The sequence below is a fragment of the Camellia sinensis genome, chromosome 4 (genome assembly GCF_055761805.1).
Source record: "Camellia sinensis isolate YWXY chromosome 4, ASM5576180v1, whole genome shotgun sequence".
NCBI classification, from domain to species: domain Eukaryota; kingdom Viridiplantae; phylum Streptophyta; class Magnoliopsida; order Ericales; family Theaceae; genus Camellia; species Camellia sinensis.
In genome coordinates this window covers 91,069,175-91,091,867 of record NC_138964.1, presented here as the reverse complement: position 1 = coordinate 91,091,867, position 22,693 = coordinate 91,069,175, and the positions used below count along the sequence as shown (strand labels likewise).

Genomic DNA, 22,693 nt, shown 5'->3' with positions numbered 1-22,693 from the left:
TAGACCGAGTGACCTTCTTTGGGAGAATGAATAGAGACGTCCAGTACACTTGCATCGAAAACAAAACAGATCGGATCAGTTGAGCACGGCCAGCATAAGTAAGACACTTATTTGTCCAGCTCTTAATCCTTTTAGTTATCCGATCCACAAGTTGATCACAATCAGAGGCTTTAAGTTTCGTGGAAACTAAAGGGACCCCAGGTATCTCACAGGCAACTTGCCTTCACTGAATTGACAAACCCAAAGAATCTCATCCCTCAACTCATTATCACAACCAGAAACAAGATCTGTTTGACAACGGGGTCATTGCCGCACCAGGTCCTGCAAAGTCTATCAGCACTTGATCAATGAACTTGCGGGGGATAATGTGATTATGTGATCGGGGGATGAACCAGCTGCGGCTGGCACTCAGTTTACTTCAGATGTGGTGGCGTGTGGCACGCACTGTTTTGAGCATTTGTGAATACTGGTTTTTGTAGCTTCTGACTTGGGTGTTGAGTCAATTCTGTGGTTTTGTTTTGAGTCTGTCTCTTTGTTCTGAGTCGGTCTTTTGATTAAGGGTCTATCTTGTTGTATCGAGTCAGTCCTGTTTTGTTAGAGTCGGGTGATTCCGGGGGTGTTTCTTCGGATATCACTATTTTGTTTTGTGTTTGTCCTTTTGTTTTCTTTTGAGTCTGTTTCTGCCGGGGAGCCAGTTGTGCCAACAGATTTGAATAAAACAGCAGTGATTTTCATACTCTTGTTTATGCTTCTGCCTTGCGCCAGTTGTGCCAGAAAGTTTGAATGAAATGGCAGTGCATTCCACCTGCTCTCTTGTGCCTTGAAATTATTGCATTGACCTAAGTTTTTCAAAACTTTTTTTTGAACACTACGGTGAAAACGAAGAGAAAGGAATTCATTGGGTTTTGCAAAAATTTGATCAATTGAGAGAAAGAGAGGCGTGCTAAGCCCTTAGTAAGTGAAATCATGCTTGTTAGTGTGAGTACTGGGAAGGATCCTGGCTTGATCCAGATTGGTTCTACACTGTCTTCGGCGCGAGCGACTGGTCGCTTTCTTAAAAGATTTCAAAAAAATGTTTTGCGCGGTCCTGCGAAGACCTATGTGGAATCTCTCTTGAGATTGTGCAGCCTAGGATCACTCTCAATCTCGAGACTCGACCCCTTGCTTTCGAACCTTGAACTTGGATTCAGAATGTTCAATGGTCAACTACAATGTAAGGCCTATGTGGCTGGATCAAAAGCAGCCCGTGAAGTAGCAGCGACAAAGTCAAATCAAGAAGCTTGCGAAGCTAGATCAGAAGCACCCCTCGAACTAGGGGCAAAAGAATTTCAAATGTGCTCGAAGAGTTCGATGAAGATCAGCGAGAATGCCAAATCCCAGAAGGGAGAAAAGAAGAAAGTATTGGTGAAGGACAACCAAGTTCCTATCCACAACACTAGGGGCAAATTCAGCCTCCCATTGGATGGACTCCTACATCATCAGCAAACAACATCCATTCTCTTAGATTCAGATGGCTTCGAGATCTCAAACCATTCTATATGGACAAAAGCTACACTTTTACCCTTGAGAGGCTCGCTGGTCCGAAAACCCGGAAGGGCGACCCAGGCAAAAGTTAGAGCAAGAAAAAGAACAAAAAGAAAAAGAAAAAAAAAAAGAAAAATGCAAAAAATGAAGAAAATAAAAAGAAAAGATAAAAAAGAAAAAAGAAGAGAAGAAAATGAAAAGGAATGAAAAGAAAAGAAGAACAAAGCTCGCAAGGTTGAAAACCCAGAAAGGGCAGCCTTGGCAAAAGTTAGAGCACAAAAGGAGAGGTTAAATACACGAGTGTTTCTTAACCCCAAACTACGTAAGGCTTGATTCCCATCTTTGGGATACGTAGGCAACTTCATTCTGAAGTCCAGCCGTAAAACACTTCAAATTCGACTGTATCCATGTGATGGTTCTGGTCATCTTTGTCTTCTCTGTATCCGAGAATTTGGTTGTAATTGTCATTGTAAGGACTGGTTGCCACATGCTGCGGCACTATTCAGACTAGGGGCAACTTTCCGTTGCCGTCCAGTGCGCTGCAGTGCCGTTCAAACAAGGGGCAACTTTCCGTTGCCATTCAATGCGCTGCAATGCCGTTCAAACAAGGGGCAACTTTCCGTTGCTATGCAGCTCCTCTTAAGCAAGGGGCAATTTTCCTTCGAATCTGAGGTTGTGCATCTCGAGAGTGGGTTCTATGCTCGTTAAGCAGTGGCTGTTTGCAAAAACAATTTATGAGAATTTTTACTAAGGTTGACTGATTTTCTCTCGAAAACTATTCCATTTTTCCAAACCTGGACCTTTTTCTTGGACCCAAAAAAGGAAAATTTTCAGTGCTCATAAACTAACTTGCATGATTTTGAATCAAAAAATCGAACAAGCGTGTTAATCTAACTCTCATTTTGGTTAAAATTGTTTTAGTAGAAAACCAAACCAAAAAAAATGGTCAAAACGATGAACTAGGGGCACAGTTTGAGTCAGGTGTTCTGTCTTTTCCCCTTTATCAACGCATTTGCCAGAAAGGGCACCATACTTGCCAGAAAGGGGCACAACGGAAGCTAACCGAAAAATGGCAGAAAGCTCTCACATCCTCCAAGCAACGAGGTATCAAGCCAAGTGCGAAGCACAAACGGGAATGGATCGAGATATTCCACTCCTTTGTTTGGACACATCTGATTACATCCAAACCCCCCCGCGGAGTATCGTCAACCGATGTTAGCTGCAGATTTGCTACACACCCAATTGTAGCACAGCCCCTCTGTGGAAGAAACTCACTGTTATGAACAAGAAGAAGAATCTAGCAGAATGCTATGGGCAAGAGCCCACAACTTTCTGTTTATCCATCAACCACCCAGGGGAGGGACAAAAAAATGAGAGATTGAAGAATAGAGAGATGTGAGCTGAGAGAAAAAGTGAGAAAATGGCTTTTTCAGAAAAACAGAGCCTGAGGGCCGAGTGATGTGAGAATCACAAATTAGAAATGGTGGGAAATAAAACCCGGAGAAACTGGCTCCTCGTGCACTGAGAGGTCTCTCGTTCTTTTGTTTTGTTCATCTCGATTCTTGCTTTGTGTCGTTCCGAGCGTGTCTCGATGTGTTTAGGTTGTTTACCTTTGTTTTCCTTTGTTGAGTCGTGATGCCCTGTGTCCAGTCGTAGACTCAATACCCAGTTGAGAATTCATTTTCAATTTCGATTTCAAAATAAAATCGTTTTGTGCTCAGAGTGTTGTGTCATTCTCCACATTTGTGCAAAATAGTATTTGTTCCTTCATAAAATCGCAGGGTTCAACCCAGGTCATGTCAGAATAGTAAAACCAGGACCTATTTGAAGCTATATGGGTTCCAAACTACAAAGCAAAAGAAAAGAGGAAATGTCAGGTATCTGAGTTTGTTTCAACTTCAGTAAGTTCCGAGACTACATTCCGTGTGTACCTCTTCGAGTCTTGCCATTGCTCTGAAGTACGAGTGTGCCTCTACCTCAAGCTCAAGATCAAGTTTGCTTCAAGCCAGAATGGCGATCAAAAGTGCTCTCCCTGAGTACCATTCCCTGCCAGAGGTATCTTGGCTGTGTTCGCAATGAGTTCCTAAGAGACCAACTGCGAAGGTGGAAACTAAAGTTCGAATGGTTGATGCCTAGAACGTAAAGGTTCGGGATTTCCGGGACTAAAGTCTGGTTTAAATACCCAGAGGCATGTTCTCGGCTTGAAATCTGTATGGAAGCCCCATAGGTTGAGATAGCGTGTATGCACCTCAATTCTGGATACTGAACCAACCTAGTCTGTCACCCCGTTGGAGAATAGGGAAAGTTGTGAATATGATCAGGAAGAAGGGCAACATCCAAAGTGTTCTATGTGAAGAACCCTTGTCAATATTTCAGAGCCTTTGTACTGTAAGATTGAAGGTAAGTGTTCGAAGAGCACAAGGGAAGATCCCCGTCGGAGAATAGCGGTTCACCGCCACTCACCTCATGAGGTGCTTTCTAAAGCGCCGCGACGCTTGTTTATTGCGTTCATTAAACATCATGCATTGTATTGCATTGTACCTATCAAGTTTCTTTCTCATTCATGCACGATATTGTATGTACGGTTCATTCAAAGAAGTTCCGTTTGAGATCTTTTATTTAGTGTATCAATCACACTTCATTCAGTTAGTGTATCAATCACACTTCATTTCTTTAGTGTATCAATCACACCTCAATCACCCTTAGTGTATCTATCACACTTTCTTCATTTATTTAGTGTATCAATCACACTTCTTTCATTTTGTGTATCTATCACATACATTCTCGTTTAGTGTATCAATCACACTTCATTCATTTAGTATATCAATCAAACTCTGTTCACATAGTGTATCTATCACACGTTGTGTTCATTTTTAGTATATCAATCATACTTTGTTCACTAAGTGCATCTATCACACTTTGTGTTCATTTAGTGTATCCATCACACTCGTTCACTAAGTGCATCTATCACACTTTGTGTACATTTAGTGTATCCATCACACTCATTCACTAAGTGCATCTATCACACTTCGTGTTCACATTTAGTATATCAATCATACTCTGTTCACATAGTGCATCTATCACACTTTGTGTTCACATTCAGTATATCAATCATACTGTGTTCACTAAGTGCATCTATCACACTTTGTGTACATTTAGTGTATCCATCACACTCGTTCACTAAGTGCATCTATCACACTTCGTGTTCACATTTAGTATATCAATCATACTCTGTTCACATAGTGCATCTATCACACTTTGTGTTCATTTTCAGTATATCAATCATACTTTGTTCACTAAGTGCATCTATCACACTTTGTGTTCATTTTCAGTATATCTATCATACTCTGTTCACTAAGTGCATCTATCACACTTCGTGTTCACATTTAGTGTATCAATCACACTTCATTCATTTAGTTTATCAATCATACTCTGTTCACATAGTGCATCTATCACACTTTGTGTTCACCTTTAGTGTATCCATCACACTCATTCGCATAGTGCATCTATCACACTTTGTGTTAACCTTTTGTGTATCCATCACACTTGTTCACTAAGTACATCTATCACACTTCGTGTTCACCTTTTGTGTATCCTTCACACTTGTTCACTAAGTGCATCTATCACACTTTGTGTTCACCTTTTGTGTATCCATCACACTTGTTCACTAAGTGCATCTATCACACATCGTGTTCACCTTTTGTGTATCCATCACACTTGTTCACTAAGTGCATTTTTTTTTTTGGGTGAATAAGAAATAATATAAAACAGAAAATTTACAAAAATACAAGGGGCATACCCCAGGCCCTAACAACAGAAAACAACACGAGCCTCAGCACACAAAACACCGAAGCCCGAAAATATAACAAAGATCTAGACCAAACCTAGGAACTACATCCGAAGATGGGGAGAGCCAAAAAGAAGCTTAGCCAATCAAATTGTACAAAGGCCATATCCTATGATGAATAGGGACCTTGTACAAAAGACAAACCCAGCAACCAACAATCACCATTACACAGATAGAAAACTCCCTACACAACCCGTAGGGAAGGGCATCATCACACCCACAAAATCTCCCTACACAGCCCGTAGGGATGGGCACCTGTAACAAAACAAAAATAATATACAGAATAGGAATCCAAACAAAACCGAAGAAAGGAACCAAGAGGGGCCCATCTACCGAGTTGCTCAGAAAACCTGTAACCCGAGACACCAAGGTACACATGAAGCCTCCTACACAACCCGTAGGAGTAGGCAGACTGCACACTCCACCTGTGAACAAATAAAATAAAAATAAAAATAAAAAGAACAACCACTGATTATCTCCCACTTGTAGCATAGCAAGGCGCTTGGAGCAGCCATCACCATGGTACATACACACACTGCCAACTGCCACCCAAATCTGAACAGCAGTCAGCCACCACTTCTCCACAGCAAGAGAGAAATAAGCTGTTAACAGCCTCAGGTAACTACGGAGTAAGGAGCTACCATACCACCGAACCACGCCATAAACCACAACCTGCCATGAATAGGAATTACCACCTCCGTAATGAAGATCATAAAGCAGCAGAAATAACAAACACACAGTATAAGACCTCCCCACACTCGGCCCACAGTAACCAACATTCTTACACTCCATATAGAACCTCACATCACTTGGCCCACATCTCACCAGATTTCTCAATAGAACAAGATAGGTAGTATACTTGAAAGCTCCATAAACCTGCAAAAAACATATATAATATATAATAAATGTTAGAGCAAAACAAGTATACTGTCTCTCTTCACTCAACCCACAGTGGCATAGAGTACTTTGCTTGCTCACATCACTCAACCCTCCAATCAGCCTCTTCAATGATATAGAGTGCATCATAACCTGATAAGAGAGAAGAGAACCTACAAAATAACATCCAATTAGTAAAACCCCACAGTATATGCTCACCATCACTCAACCCTAATTGTAGGTGAACTCACATCACTCATACTCCTACCAATTGCAGTAGCATTGGTCGGCTGCATAATCTTGTAGGGAAGGTTCCATTTCTCCAAAAACCAGTGATCACCTGCAGAAAATTTAATGTTATCCAAAGAAAGGAGCCTACCCCTAACCATTTGGATAATAGAGTTAGTAACAACCTCTTCAGGTTTGTGGACCTTACTAAAGATTCTACTATTCCTCTCCATCCAAATGTGGTAGACAGTGCATAGAAAAGACAACCTCAGAACCAGCATTTTCAAAGAATTACCCCTAGTAGATTTAGTAGCAAACTCAACAGTACCCAGCCAAGACAGAGAAGGCCAGTTAGTATTACATTTGGCCATCATGCCACCCCAAACCCTGGAGGAAAAAATACACCTGAAAAAGAGATGGGAATGATCCTCCTCAGGAGCTTGACAGAAAGGGCAGCAAGGATTAGAGACAAGGCCAAAAGATTGAAGCCTATCTCCAGTATTAAGTCTCTCATTAATGGCCAGCCAAACAATAAAACTAACCCTAGGAATAAGAGGGGGGCCCCAGATAAGTTTAGACCAAGGGACTTTAGGCCCTTTTTCCCTCCACCAATCCCAAACAGATTGGATAGAAAATGTACCATCAGCAGTCAAGCTCCAAACCGGAGTGTCAGAAGAGCCCGGAGAAGGTAAGAGAGATGAAGGAGTGGAGGAAATCCACTCTTTAATCTCCCAAGAATTAGAAACAGGCCACTTCCAAGAGCCATTAGAGACAATAGAACTAACCTTGGAGCTGTCAGGAAGGTTAGTATCATAAAGGATCCTAGGCCCAAACCTCTGCCAAAGAGAACCTAGAGGGTGCCAGTTGTCATACCAAAGAAACACAGTGTCACCATTACCAATCCTAAATTTTATGAGAGGATAAATTAAGTTCCTGAGAGACAAAATTTTCCTCCAAACCCAAGACGGATCACTGGGGGTCTTAACGGACCAGAAACTCCTACCTTTGAGCAAGTAGGACTTGACCCATTGGCACCACATAGAACAATCCCCGCCCGAAAACAGATACCAAACATGTTTGGCTATAGCAGCCTTGTTCCAGACTTCCAGATCCTTAAAGCCAAGGCCACCTTCACTCTTATTTCTGCAGATATACTTCCAAGCAATCTTAGCACTATGCTTTTTCATCTCAACCCCAGACCAAAAAAAGGATCTAAGAATACTCTCAATGTCGCTAATTATCTTCTTAGGAAGGATAAAAAGAGAGGACCAATAAACCTGCATAGAAAACAGGATAGACTTTATGAGTTGGGCTCTACCAGCATAAGAGAGCAATTTATTGGTCCAACTTTTGATCCTCATGGTAATTCTCTCCACCAGAATATGGCAGTCAGACACTTTAAGCTTAGTAGTGATTAAAGGCACACCAAGATATCTGACCGGAAGGGAACCCTCAGTAAATTTTGCAATCTGAAGGATTTCCTCTCTAAGCTGTATGCTACAACCCGAGAAGAAAATGTTACTCTTACTAGGATTAGGAGTGAGGCCCGACAGATCTCTAAATTCCTCCAAACCCTGCATGATAAGATTAACAGTACCAGGGTCCCCTTTGCTAAAGATCATCAGATCATCAGCAAAACATAAATTGACAATTTTGGTTTTTTCACATCTCCAGTGGAATTTGAACAGGGGATTCCTAGACTTTTCAGCCAAAATCCTAGCAAGGACCTCCATAGCCACCACAAATAGATACGGGGACATAGGGTCCCCTTGTCTTAACCCCCGAGCCCCTTTAAAATACCCCTGAAGGCTCCCATTAATACATATCGAAAAAGAAGGGCTCGTGATACAAGCCTTTATCCAAGTAATCATGCAAGGAGGGAAAGCCATAGCTGTAAGAGTATCAATAATAAAATCCCACCTCACAGTATCATATGCCTTCATAATGTCCACTTTCATGGCACACTTAGGCGTAAAGGACTTCCTATGGTAACCTCTCATAAGCTCTTGGGACAGGAAAATATTGTCCGAGATCCTTCTACCTTGGACAAAGGCAGATTGCACAGGATCAATCAGATCAGGAAGAGCCAATTTAAGTCTATTAGCAATGATCTTAGCAATACATTTGTAGACGGTGTTACAACAAGAAATGGGTCTATAGTCACCAACATGCATAGGGTTGGGAACTTTAGGAATGAGAGCAATGATGGTACTATTGACCTCAGAAAGAAGTTTACCAGTATCAAAAAATGACTTGATGGCTAATGTGACATCCTTACCAACAATATCCCAAGATTTTTTGAAAAACCCAGCGGAATACCCATCAGGACCGGGGGCTTTGTTGGCTTTTAAGGACCAAAAAACCTCCTTGATTTCAGTCTCAGAGACAGGTTTAGACATCAAATCATATTGAGAAGGAGAGACTTTTTTATTCACCAAAGATTGAATTCTTTCGAAGCCATTATACTGGTCCACACAGGGAGTGCCAAATAACTTGGTATAGAAATTGACAAAAGAGGTGTGGATATCAGAACTGTTAGTTGACCTAGTACCATCACCCATGTCAACACTCAAAATTTTCCCTCTGTTGATATTGCTCTTCACAGACCTAAAAAAGAATTTGCTATTTCTGTCCCCAAGCCCAAGCCATTGCACCCTGGATTTTTGAAGGGCAAGACTCTCTTCTAACTTGCTAAGCTCAATGTATTTTTTCAACTCCTCTCTCTCCTGAATTTGCAGCCCATTGTTCACAGGGTCTTTATCCAGCTTGTACTGGATCAGCTCCAAATTAGCCTTAGCATTCTGAACACGGGTAGATATTTCACTAAAATCCTTTTTGTTCAAAAGCTTAAGGCTGGTTTTTAGATGCCTAAGTTTTTGACAGACTCTAAACATAGGAACGCCCCGGATATACTGCCCCCAAGTGTTAGAAACCGTACTCAGAAAATCTGGGTGTTGAGACCAGAAATCAAAGTATTTGAAAGGTTTCTTGAAGGAGCTCATAGAAGCATTAATATTGACCACAGCAGGGGAATGGTCAGATATGCCAGACGGAAGAAAGTTGGCAGTAGCCTCAGGAAACTTATCCAGCCAAGCCTCATTAACCAGGACTATCAATTTTAGTAGCAATATAAGCCCCTTCACTTCTTTTGTTAGCCCATGTGAATTGGCAACCACCATAAGATAGGTCAGCCAACTCAGATGCAATCACATAAGAATTAAATTCCTCATTTTCGTTTGTCCAGTTAGAAGTCCCCCCAATTTTTTCCTGCTGGTATCTAATAGCATTAAAGTCACCCAGAAAAACACAAGGATCTTTGGATTTAACACGGGAGATATCATACATAGATTCAAAAAAAACCTTTCTCAGAGTGTGCTTATTTTCAGCATAGACAAAAGTTGCATAAAATATTTCATTTGAAGCCAATTCAACAACTTTACACAAAATATGCTGATCAGACATGGAAATCATTTGAACATCACAAAAAACATTGTTCCAGCACACCCAGACTCTACCAGTTTTAGTTGGTTGTGAATTAGAAATCATGGACCATTGACCAAAACATTTAACACAAATACTGCTCTCATTTAACTGTTTTATTTTTGTTTCCAAAACCCCCATGACATGAATATTTTCTTTAAGCACAAAGTTTTTAACTTCTTTATGTTTAGAAGGATCATTCAATCCTCTAACATTCCAGGAAGCAATTTTGACCACTAAGTGCATCTATCACACTTTGTGTTCAGCTTTTGTGTATCCATCACACTTGTTCACTAAGTGCATCTATCACACTTTGTGTTCGCTTTTTAGTGTATCAACCACACTCTGTTCACTTAGTGCATCTATCAGACTTTGTGTCCGCTTTTAGTGTATCCATCACACCTGTTCACATAGTGCATCTATCACACTTTGTATTCGCTTTTAGTGTATCTATCATACTCTGTTCACATAGTGCATCTATCACACTTTGTGTTCACTTTTAGTGTATCAATCACACTTTGTTCACATAGTGCATCTATCACACTTTGTGTTCACCTTCAGTGTATCAATCACACTCTGTTCACGTAGTGCATCTATCACACTCTGCGCATATCCATCATGCTTTGCTTCACATAGTGCATCTATCACACTTTGTATTCACTTTGTGTATCTATCACACTTTGCTTCACTTAGTGTATCAATCACACTTTATTCATATAGTGTATCCAGCACACTCTTTTCACTTTTTTGTATCCATCACACATGCTCGCTAAGATTGCATCATAACTGCATGAAATGTAGTTTGATTTGCCTTCCCGCTTAAAACTGTCGCATTTATTGTGAATATTTACTTCGCTACAGCTTTATTTACATTATCCTTACTGCATGAAATGTAGTTAGATTTGTATATGCTTGCTGCTTTGCATAATCGTGAGTTACGTCCGGCTTTGTGCATATCATTTTGCATCTTGCCCCCAGCCTGCGGGCATGCATGCGAGCACATCTTTGTTATCTTGCCTGTTTGTCTAAGTCTTCGGCCTTGTCAAAAATGGGTCGTCTCTGGGCTTTGACATTCACTCCCGTCACTTCTTGACTTTCGAGTTCTGTCAAAGAAGGGCAACTGTAGACACCCTATTTTCGACCGACCTTAAGACTCAGACGTCACCGATTGAGCGCTTGGTGATGTTGCATATTGTGCTCGTTCTGATGTTTCAGAGTCTCGGCCGCTAGCCTTGCCTCCGGACTTCCGGACTCTTTTGTGCCTTGCCTCGGTTTGCGAACCAGGCTCTGTTTTCTCTATTTTCTCTTCCCGAAGGGAGAGAGAGGTCTCATGGATCATCTCTCAGTGGCCGTAGGCTACGTTTCGTGGTCGTAGGCCATTTTTCCCATTTGGACCCGGTTTTTGATTTTTCGGAGCCGACGGCCGTGTGCCTCGGTTCGGGACTGCCTAACCACCTCCGTTTGCTCCGATTTTTGGCACACATCTTATTTACTCCCTTTTGGGAGACATTGTGGCCCGAGAGACCAGCTTCATGGTCGAATGCCACCTCCGGTGCTTAACAGCCCATTTTCGGGGCCCCGGGCCGCGCGTTTCGGTCCACGAACCTCCGTTTTGCATCCGTTTTGGTTCTTTTTTGGTGGAGACCTCATTTTCATTGTTAGGAAGCTTGTAGGAGGGTGGGAGGCCAGCAATTGTTCTGAAAAGCCAGCTTTATTTCTTCATCGCTCTCCGCGCCCGTTTTCCTCACTAAAAAGCTAATGTTGACCACCCCGGGGCCACTTTCTTTAGCCCTAAACCCCATATTTGTGTTGTACACACCTGGGAGGCCACCAATATGTATAGGCCGGCCAGTAATTGTCCTTGACCCTTTTGAACCCCTCTAAAAAGTTGGCTTTTCTCTCTCCTGGTTCACTTTTTTTGAATTTTGACCACATATTTGTGTTGTGCACACATGGGAGGCCACCTTTTTTGGGTGGCCGGCCAGCAATTTACATTGACCCTTTTGACCACTGGCCAGCAGGCCATGGGGGGTGGCCGGCCGGCAACCTGAACCTTTTGAACCTGGCCGGCCATGATCCTCTCTCCAAGTGTATTCCAACTGTGCCAGCTGTTACCCCCCAGATCCTGTATCCGAGGGGTTGCCTTTTGGGGAGGAAACTTGAATTTGATTTTCCCCCCTTTTCCTTTGGCCTCTCTCCCTCTATAAAACCAACACTTGAGCTTCATTTCTAAGGGTTAGAGATTTTTGCTAAGGCACACAACCATCTTCCTCCATAGCTCTCCCTTCCAAGCTCTAAAGTCCATTATCCTTGGCCATTTACACACCACCTCCAAGACTACAACCTCCACACTCCATTCCAGCAACTTGAGGCTGTTTTTCAGAGGTTAGAAGCACCTTTCCTTGGTCCAAAAGCTGCTGAAGACTTGTGCTACAAGGGTGAGTCCTCTTCTCCCTCTTTCTTGCCTTATTTTGTTCTATATCTTAGCCTTTGTTGCTTACATTTTTGGGCTCCGACCTGAACTGTAAATAGTCATATTTTGAGCTCCTTTTCATGTTTGATCAAGGACCTCTTGCTGTTTGAGGTCTTCTCCTCACCCTTTGTGTTTAATCTCTATTTTAGGCCTATTTTTGCATGATATTTTAGGCTTATTTGTGAGCTGTTTTGGACTTGGTTATAAACTGTGAAATGTCCCGAGCCGAGGCAACTTTGGTGATGACGGACACGTGGCCTTAGGCAAACGAGTCAGGGTTTCCTAAATTTTCCCAGAATAAAACATTTAGGTGGCGACTCTGTATCTAGCAAAGCAGTCCATGTTTGGCACTTCTTTCAAAAAATCTGTTTTCTTAATTTGAGAGTCCGAACTTGTAATGAGCCCAAATGAACAGAACGGGACTCATCCTCCCGGGGCGTTCGGGGACGTCTATAGTTTATGGCGACTCTGCTGGGGAGTTAGAGAACTTGACTCGAACTCATGATATCTGGTTTTGACTACACTTATGTGTTTCTTTGCATTGCATGTGCATTGGTGCGCCTAGGACACCGTGTTTGCCATCTGCTATTCCTGAGCGGTTTGCCAGAGGCTACGTACCATAAGGCTTACCGGTTACGGGCTCTGCCAGTATGGGAACACAAACCCCAGTTTTACCGGGGTACCCTTTTTGACCATTCGACCTAGTGCATATTCGGAATCCATAGTGACCATTCCAAACTAGGACAGGTTGCTTACCCGTTTATAGGTTGTTTCAAACCACTGTGTGCGTAGTGAAACCCTAGCTCCTGACAAAATAGGACAGGGAAACCCTACCCCAACATAGCGGTGTTTTGGCTCTCACTTGCTTGCTATGTGCTTTTAGGGTGTGTCCCTACAGGAATGCATGTAACAGTTTGCAAGTCTGGGTATCAGGCCTGGGGGCATCAATATCTGGGAATCAGTTTTACCTGAGGGTATCAGTTCACTGGCAGAATTTTTGGACAGAATTCAGTAGAGAGCACAGTTATTCGGCTGCTCATATCTGTTTTGGTGAAATTAGGCTGAGATGCTGCTTGTTTTCTCTTTTGCTAGGGTAGTCTTGGAACCATAGCTTCAGAAGGCTCCGATATCCCCCGAGGTTCATCGGACTTGTGCTGATAAACTTTGTCAAGTCAGAGATTCAGTTCAAGGGCAAATCAGTGTTCCTCCGCCAGTTAGGCACAAATCATCGGTTCAGCAATTACCAGATTAGTGGCCCTTATCCACCCCACCAGTGAACAATCAAGCTGAGGCCTCAGTTTCTATCACAGAGATAGATATACCAGTCAGTCAGCCGGAACAGCAGAACATGGCAGGGATGGAGGAAATGATGCGTCAACTCCAAGAAAGTATGAAACTCATGCAGCAAGACGCTGCCCGCCAGACGGAATTTGCCAAACAGCAGGCTGCGATCATGGCTCAACAAGCAGAGTTAATTACCCGGCTACAGCAGCAAACCGGAGCATCTGCTTCGCAACAAGCCCCATCCCCACCAGGAGTCCCAGCACCCAAGGAGGCACCAAATGGCCAGGGAGATACGGACATTTCGACAGGACTGGCTCCGCCCCCAATCATACCCCAATTACCAAAAACACCGACCAACCTGCCGGATTCTCCCTTTGAGTCCGAGGTGGACCCCACAGCATTGAAGGTGAGCAAGCTTGAAAAACTGTTCAAGAAATCTCAGGGCGTCAAGTCCATCATGGACATTGAGGATGGATATACCGACGCAGTCATGACGCTGCCAGACCGCTTTGAAATGCCACATATTGACCGCTTTGACGGATCTGGGGATCCCCTGGTGCATCTCCGGTTGTTCTCAGATATCCTACGGCCGATAGGCCTCACTAGACCGCAGAAGCTTTCATTGTTCGGCCGGACCCTGTCAGGTGTGGCTGCTATCTGGTATGCAAAATTAGAACACAATGTCAAACGGAACTGGGATGAGATGGCCGAGGCCTTCGTTGCGCAGTACTCCTATAACACGCAAATCGAGGTCACAACCCGTGATCTTGAAACAACAAGGCAAGAGCCTAAGGAGAGTTTTTCGAATTTCGTAGCCCGCTGGAGGGCCAAGGCCTCAATGATGACCCTTAGGCCCACTGACAAAGATCAAATTCGGATGATTGTGCGCAATCTCCAGCCCAAGCTTATGCAGAAAATGATCGTTCTCCCCTTCCCCACCTTTTTAGACTTACATGAGATGGGAGCACAGATCGATGACGCTATGAAGCAGGGCCTTCTTGGCGACCACCAGTGGTGATGCAGCTACAAGATCTTCTGAAGTGGGCATGGTTACCACCTCCGCCTCAAAAATAGCTACCCCATTCGCCGGTGCATCTGGAAATAGCTCACAAGAAACCAAATATCCACCTCGAGTCAAGAGGGTTTTTACCCCACTTCATATGCCTTTGTCAAAGGCTCTAGAGGTCTTACTCCGGAAAGGACATTTGAAACCGCTGGAACAACGGCCCCTACCCGATCCTATCCCTGTAAAGCATGACCAAACTAAATATTGTGCCTACCATCAACAAACCGGTCATGACACCGACAGTTGCTTTCGTCTGCGCCATGATGTACAAGATCTATTTGACAACGGGGTCATTGCCGCACCAGGTCCTGCAAAGTCTATCGGTACTTGATCAGTGAACTTGCGGGGGATAATGTGATTATGTGATCGGGGGATGAACCAGCTGCGGCTGGCGCTCAGTTTACTTCAGATGTGACGTGTAGCACGCACTGTTTTGAGCATTTGTGAATACTGGTTTTTGTAGCTTCTGACTTGGGTGTTTGAGTCAGTTCTGTGGTTTTGTTTTGAGTCTGTCTCTTTGTTCTGAGTCGGTCTTTTGATTAAGGGTCTGTCTTGTTGTATCGAGTCAGTCCTATTTTGTTAGAGTCGGGTGATTCCGGGGGTTTTTCTTCGGATATCACTATTTTGTTTTGTGTTTGTCCTTTTGTTTTCTTTTGAGTCTGTTTCTGCCGGGGAGCCAGTTGTGCCAACAGATTTGAATAAAACAGCAGTGATTTTCACACTCTTGTGTTTGCTTCTGCCTTGCGCCAGTTGTGCCAGAAAGTTTGAATGAAATGACAGTGCATTCCACCTGCTCTCTTGTGCCTTGAAATTATTGCATTGACCTAAGTTTTTCAAAACTTTTTTTTGAACACTGCGGTGAAGACGAAGAGGAAGGAATTCCTCGGGTTTTGCAAAAATTTGATCAATTGAGAGAAAGAGAGGCGTGTTAAGCCCTTAATGAGTGAAATCATGCTTGTTAGTGTGAGTATTGGGAAGGATCCTGGCTTGATCCAGATTGGTTCTACACTGTCTTCGGCACGAGCAATTGGTCGCTTTCTTAAAAGATTTCAAAAAAATGTTTTACGCGGTCCTGCGAAGACCTATGTGGAATCTCTCTTGAGATTGTGCAGCCTAGGATCGCTCTCAGTCTCGAGACTCGACCCCTTGCATTCGAACCTTGAACTTGGATTCAGAATGTTCAACGGTCAACTACAATGTAAGGCCTGTGTGGCTGGATCAAAAGCAGCCCGTGAAGTAGCAGCGACAAAGTCAAATCAAGAAGCTTGCGAAGCTAGATCAGAAGCACCCCTCGAACTAGGGGCAAAAGAATTTCAAATGTGGTCGAAGAGTCAAAGATGAAGATCAGCGAGAATGCCAAATCCCAGAAGGGAAAAAAGAAGAAAGTATTGGTAAAGGACAACCAAGTTCCTATCCACAACACTAGGGGCAAATTCAGCCCCCCATTGGATGGACTCCTACATCATCAACAAACAACATCCATTCTCTTGGATTCGGATGGCTTCGAGATCTCAAACCATTCCATATGGACAAAAGCTACACTTTTACCCTTGAGAGGCTCGCTGGTAAAAGGATATATGGGCAAAGTTGGGTTGTTTGTTACTTTGTTGTTCTTGTATATCCCCCTCTTTCTTAGAGGGGTGTAGTGGTAATTTCTGTTGGGTTTGTAATTGTTTTTTTATTTTATTATTTGTTGTTGGGCGTACCTGGGGTATGCCTCTTGTAAACTTGTAAATTTTATTGTCTTTATTTTATGACTTACTTACCCAAAAAAAAAAAAAAAAAAAAAAAGAGAGGCTCGCTGGTCTGAAAACCCGTAAGGGCGACCCAGGCAAAAGTTAGAGCAAGAAAGAGAAAAAAAAACAAAAAAAAAAAGAAAAAAAAAAGAAAAATGCAAAAAATGAAGAAAATAAAAAGAAAATATAAAAAGGAAAAAAGAAGAGAAGAAAATGAAAATGAATGAAAAGAAAAGAAGAACAAAGCTCGCAAGGTTGAAAACCCAGAAAGGGCGGCCTTAGCAAAAGTTAGAGCGCAAAAGGAGAGGTTAAATACACGAGTGTACCTTAACCCCAAACTACGTAAGGCTTGATTCCCATCTTTGGGATACGTAGGCAACTTTATTCTGAAGTCCAGCCGTAAAACACTTCAAATTCGACTGTGTCCATGTGATGGTTCTGGTCATCTTTGTCTTCTCTGTATCCGAGAAATTGGTTGTAATTGTCATTGTAAGGACTGGTTGCCACATGCTGCGGCGCTATTCAGACTAGGGGCAACTTTCCGTTGCCGTCCAGTGCGATGCAGTGCCGTTCAAACAAGGGGCAACTTTCCGTTGCCTTTCAATGCGCTGCAATTCTGTTCAAACAAGGGGCAACTTTCCGTTGCCATGCAGCTCCCCTTAAGCAAGGGGCAATTTTCCTTCGAATCTGAGGTTGTACATCTCGAGAGTGGGTTCTATGGTTGTTAAGCAGTGGCCGTTTGTAAAAACAATTTTGAGAATTTTTACTAAGGTTGACTGATTTTCTCTCGAAAACTATTCCATTTTTCCAAACCTGGACCTTTTTCTTGGACCCAAAAATGGAAAATTTTCAGTGCTCATAAACTAACTTGCATGATTTTGACTCAGAAAATCGAACAAGCGTGTTAATCTAACTTTCATTTTGGTTAAAATTGTTTTAGTAGAAAACCAAACCAAAAAAAATGGTCAAAACAATGAACTAGGGGCACAGTTTGAGCCAGGTGTTCTGTCTTTTCCCCTTTATCAACACATTTGCCAGAAAGGGCACCATACTTGCCAGAAAGGGGCACAACGGAAGCTAACCGTAAAAAGGGCAGAAAGCTCTCACATCCTCCAAGCAACGAGGTATCAAGCCAAGTGCGAAGCACAAACGGGAATGGATCGAGATATTCCACTCCTTTGTTTGGACACATCTGATTACATCCAAACTCCCCCGCGGAGTATCGTCAACCGATGTCAGCTGCAGATTTGCTACACACCCAATTGTAGCACAACCCCTCTGTGGAAGAAACTCACTGTTATGCATAAGAAGAAGAATCTAGCAGAATGCTATGGGCAAGAGCCCACAACTTTCTGTTTATCCATCAACCACCCAGGGGAGGGACAAAAAAATGAGAGATTGAAGAATAGAGAGATGTGAGCTGAGAGAAAAAGTGAGAAAATGGCTTTTTCAGAAAAACAGAGCCTAAAGGCCGAGTGATGTGAGAATCACAAATTAGAAAGGGTGGGAAATAAAACCCGGAGAAACTGGCTCCTCGTGCACTGAGAGGTCTCTCGTCGTTGTAACACGTCTGTGTGTCGTGTCTTTTGTTTTGTTCGTCTCGATTCTTGCTTTGAGTCATTCCGAGCGTGTCTCGATGTGTTTAGGTTGTTTACCTTTGTTTTCCTTTGTTGAGTCATGATGCGCTGTGTCCAGTCGTAGACTCAATACCTAGTTAAGAATTCATTTTCAATTTTGATTTCAAAATAAAATCGTTTTGTGCTCAGAGTGCTGTGTCATTCTCCACATTTGTGCAAAATAGTATTTGTTCCTTCATAAAATCGCAGGGTTCAACCCAGGTCATGTCAGAATAGTAAAACCAAGACCTATTTGAAGCTATATGGGTTCCAGACTACAAAGCAAAAGAAAAGAGGAAATGTCGGGTAACTGAGTTTGTTTCAACTTTAGTAAGTTCCTAGACTGCATTCCGTGTGTACCTCTTCGGGTCTTGCCATTGCTCTGAAGTACGAGTGTGCCTCTACCTCAAGCTCAAGATCAAGTCTGCTTCAAGCCAGAATCTTTCTCTCTAACTTTCTCCGCCGTTCTCCATCCTTCTCTATTTTGTTCTACGAACTAAATTAGCTTAGGCCAGCAATTGTTTCATTAGCTTAAGTGGCCAAAGTTTAACTCAAACAAACCTTGCTTGGTCCTCTAAGATCGATAATTTTTTGAGTAATTTTAGATTAACCATAATAAGAGTTTAACTTATGCACCTCATTTAAGGTTTTCAAAATCGCCTAAGTGTTCAATTCTCAACTCCAAAAGGATGAATTTGAATTCCCTTTGTTTTTCTTCATCTTTCTCTTTCATTTCTCTAACTTTCTCTTCCACCTCTCAAGAAGAGCCTTTCTCTCTAACTTAACCATACTTGTTCTTAAGTGGCCAAGTTTAATTCAACACCTTATTTAAGGTGTTCTAAATCACCTAATCGTTCAATTCACAAGTCCAAAAGGATGAATTTGAATTCATTTAGATTTTATTCCTATTTTCTCTTTCTTTTCTACAACTTTCTCCTCTAGCTCTCAAGCAAAATGTTTCTCTCTTTCTCTGCCGTTCTCCATCCTTCTCTGTTTTGTTCTACGATCTGGTTAGCTTAAGTGGCCAAGTTTAACTCAAACTAACCTTGCTTAGCCACTAAGAAAGGGAATTGTCAGAGCAACTGTAGCTTTAACGATATTAATTTGACTTAAGCATCTCACTTAAGGTTTTCTTTTTTGGGTGAATAAGTCATAAATTAAAAACATAGAAAATTACACATATACAAGGGGCATGCCCCAGGCCCTAACCAAAGAAACTAAGAAAACAAAGGAACAAAACCAACCTAGATCAACAAGCTAAGAAACTGAAAGCGATCCAAAATACCAAAAAAACAAACAAGCCTAATGAACAGTCCACACACAACGACACAGACCCGAACATACAAAAATGTTCATGTGTCCCATAATAAACATATGGGAAAGATGAACACAATCAGACAGGTTCGGGACCATACAGACCAGCTTAAACATGCACATCCCGCAGTTAAAGCAAAGACCAAAATACAACATGCAATCATCAGGCTTTGACAACCAAATAATAAAATAAATAAAAACAATAGGTTCATCACGTCCTGGGCATTTCCAGCAGCCATAGTTAACAAAAAAACTGAAGTCCATCCCTTGGCTGTCCCATTAAGCAGAGAACCTAGTATGCTATTCACAGATATTGCTCCTATGCAAAAAAGGAACATGTCGAAAGAAGACCAAGCACAGCTCACAAGCGTACCATAATCCACAGTACGAAACCCAAAAAACAACAAAATAGAAATGCCGTGCACATCCCGCACGGATAGGCCAAAAAGAATTAAACACAGCAAACCATCTATAATGTCCAACCGTAAGAAGTTAAAATAAACGAAAAGAAAGACAATCTTCCCACCAGAGGCGCTACAAGCAGCCATAACCACACACCAGGAAACTCTTAAAACCGAGGCATTTGTACCAGCAAACCAGCAGTGCCCATGGAGACGCAGCTGACCTCCCATGCCACCCATGCCTTGCTTACACTCTGTAGTAAACCCTGCATTGTGTAACTTGAAAACATTACAACCAAATGAAGGAAGAAAACCATGCTTCAGGAACATAATAATAGAGCTCACAATATAGGACCTCACAACACTCAACCCACAGTATAAGAACTCACACCACTCAATAACAGCATCCTTAGCCTGCATATAAAAATTTACTATATATATAAACATTAGTACAAAACAATTTGAGGACTGAATTCACTCAACCCACAATAAGCTACAGAAAGTGTTTGTTTCTCACAGCACTCAACTCTCAAGAGAAATCCATAAGAACAGCAACTGCAAATATGAGCAAACAATTAGTAAACAAATTTTACTCTCCTCTACTCAACCCTCATGTAGAGAAACTCACATCACTCAGCAGCCCTTCCATTCCTGACAGAGGAAAGGGGCTTCAAAACATTTTCAGGCAAATTCCAATGGGTTAGAAACCATTGATCCCCTGGAGATCTGGGAAAGGTATTAACAGAAAGTAATCTCCCCCTAACCATGTGAATAATAGATTTGATAACAACCTGTACAGGTTTAGAGACATTACTGAATTTCCTGTTATTCCTCTCAAGCCAAAGATTGTAAACAGTGCACATCAAAGCCAACTTAAGGACATGAGCTCTGAGAGATTTACCCTTAGTTTCTCCTGTAGCATGAGTAATGATCCCAGGCCAATGAAGATCTGGCCAGTTAACATTACATTTACCTTGAATAGCTTGCCAAACATTAGAAGAGAATATGCAATCAAAAAAGAGATGAGAGTGACTTTCATTGGGATCCTGGCAAAAGGAGCAGGTTGTGATCACACCAAAAGCAGACACCCTATCACCAGTATTAAGCCTCTCCTGAATAGCAAGCCAGACAATAAAGCTAACCTTAGGTATTTTATGGGAACCCCAGACAAAATCATGCCAAGCTACCTTGGCAAACTTACTTCTCCAGTGGTGCCAAGTAGACTTGATGGTGAATTCCCCATCAGAAGTGAGGGTCCAACTAATAAGGTCATTTTTAGAGGAATCAGGTCTACAACTCTCAGGAGTAGACGAGATCCACTCTTGAATTTCCCATGAATTAGCGAAAGGCCAATGCCAAGAGTTACCACGAACAATTTGACTAACTTTGGTCTTACTATTAAAGCCAGAATCATACTGAATTCTATCCCCATATCTATCCCAGAGGGGCCCAAGAGGATGCCAATTATCATACCAAAAGATCATAAGATCATCAGCAAAACAGAGGTTAACAATTTTAGTTTTGTCACATCGCCAATGAAACTTGAAAGCCGGGAGATGAGACTTTTCAGCAAAAATCCTAGCAAGAATTTCCATGGCTAGGACAAAAAGGTAGGGGGACATGGGATCACCTTGTCTAAGACCCCTGGCACCTCTGAAATAGCCATGTAGGCTACCATTGATACTGATAGAGAAAGAAGGGCTAGTAATGCACGCTTGTATCCAAGACACCATAGTTGGAGGAAAGCCCATAGCACGAAGAATATCAATGATAAACTCCCATCTAACGCTATCATAAGCTTTCATAATGTCCACTTTCATGGCACACTTAGGGGTAGGGGAACCTCTATGGTCTGAAAAGAGAAGACCAATACACTTGCATAGAAAAGAGAATGGTCTGAATGAGCTGGCCTCTTCCAGCATATGAAAGAATTCTGTTAGTCCAGCTCTTAACCCTTTTAGTGATTCTATCAGTGAGTTGGTTACAGTCAACCGCTCTTAACTTAGTAGTAATGAGAGGAACCCCAAGATATTTAACAGGGAGGGTCCCTTCACTAAACTTCGCAACTCTAAGGATTGACTCTCTCAACTCATAGTTGCAACCAGAGAAGTAGATATTGCTCTTATTAGAGCTAGGAGTGAGGCCAGAAAGGCTACTAAACTCATCAAGGCCAGCCATGATTAGTTCAATCGTGGGGACATCCCCTCTACAAAAGATCATAAGATCATCAGCAAAACAGAGGTTAACAATTTTAGTTTTGTCACATCGCCAATGAAACTTGAAAGCCGGGAGATGAGACTTTTCAGCAAAAATCCTAGCAAGAATTTCCATGGCTAGGACAAAAAGGTAGGGGGACATGGGATCACCTTGTCTAAGACCCCTGGCACCTCTGAAATAGCCATGTAGGCTACCATTGATACTGATAGAGAAAGAAGGGCTAGTAATGCACGCTTGTATCCAAGACACCATAGTTGGAGGAAAGCCCATAGCACGAAGAATATCAATGATAAACTCCCATCTAACGCTATCATAAGCTTTCATAATGTCCACTTTCATGGCACACTTAGGGGTAGGGGAACCTCTATGGTCTGAAAAGAGAAGACCAATACACTTGCATAGAAAAGAGAATGGTCTGAATGAGCTGGCCTCTTCCAGCATATGAAAGAATTCTGTTAGTCCAGCTCTTAACCCTTTTAGTGATTCTATCAGTGAGTTGGTTACAGTCAACCGCTCTTAACTTAGTAGTAATGAGAGGAACCCCAAGATATTTAACAGGGAGGGTCCCTTCACTAAACTTCGCAACTCTAAGGATTGACTCTCTCAACTCATAGTTGCAACCAGAGAAGTA

At 42.3% G+C, this 22,693-nt stretch overlaps 2 protein-coding genes across 2 annotated transcripts; both read right to left on the bottom strand.

Annotated features, from left to right (window-relative positions):
* Positions 1-5,601: 5,601 nt before the first annotated feature.
* LOC145823886 (uncharacterized) lies at positions 5,602-9,477 on the bottom strand. Its single transcript, XM_082923436.1, has 5 exons — positions 6,516-9,477; positions 6,350-6,420; positions 5,838-6,247; positions 5,722-5,796; positions 5,602-5,626 (listed from the first exon to the last, which is right to left on the bottom strand). The coding sequence occupies exons 1-5, from the start codon at positions 9,475-9,477 to the stop codon at positions 5,602-5,604; spliced, it is 3,543 nt and encodes a 1,180-aa protein (XP_082779562.1).
* A 97-nt stretch (positions 9,478-9,574) lies between these two features.
* Positions 9,575-22,401, bottom strand: LOC145823885 (uncharacterized). The gene is made up of 6 exons (XM_082923435.1): positions 21,831-22,401; positions 20,554-21,697; positions 20,343-20,400; positions 20,191-20,259; positions 20,034-20,111; positions 9,575-9,925 (listed from the first exon to the last, which is right to left on the bottom strand). The coding sequence occupies exons 1-6, from the start codon at positions 22,399-22,401 to the stop codon at positions 9,575-9,577; spliced, it is 2,271 nt and encodes a 756-aa protein (XP_082779561.1).
* Between the last annotated feature and the right edge of the window lie 292 nt (positions 22,402-22,693).

Coding starts and splice junctions, on each gene's coding strand:
- LOC145823886 (XM_082923436.1), bottom strand. CDS start 9,477: ATGAGCTCCTTCAAGAAACCTTTCAAATACTTTGATTTCTGGTCTCAA. Junction 5,797..5,837: donor CAAGTGGGAGATAATCAGTG/GTTGTTCTTTTT, acceptor ATTTGTTCACAG/GTGGAGTGTGCAGTCTGCCT. Junction 5,627..5,721: donor CTTGGTGTCTCGGGTTACAG/GTTTTCTGAGCA, acceptor GTTTTGTTACAG/GTGCCCATCCCTACGGGCTG.
- LOC145823885 (XM_082923435.1), bottom strand. CDS start 22,401: ATGAAAGTGGACATTATGAAAGCTTATGATAGCGTTAGATGGGAGTTT. Junction 21,698..21,830: donor TAAGTTAAGAGCGGTTGACT/GTAACCAACTCA, acceptor TTCTCTTTTCAG/ACCATAGAGGTTCCCCTACC. Junction 20,112..20,190: donor GTGTTGTGAGGTCCTATATT/GTGAGCTCTATT, acceptor TACACAATGCAG/GGTTTACTACAGAGTGTAAG.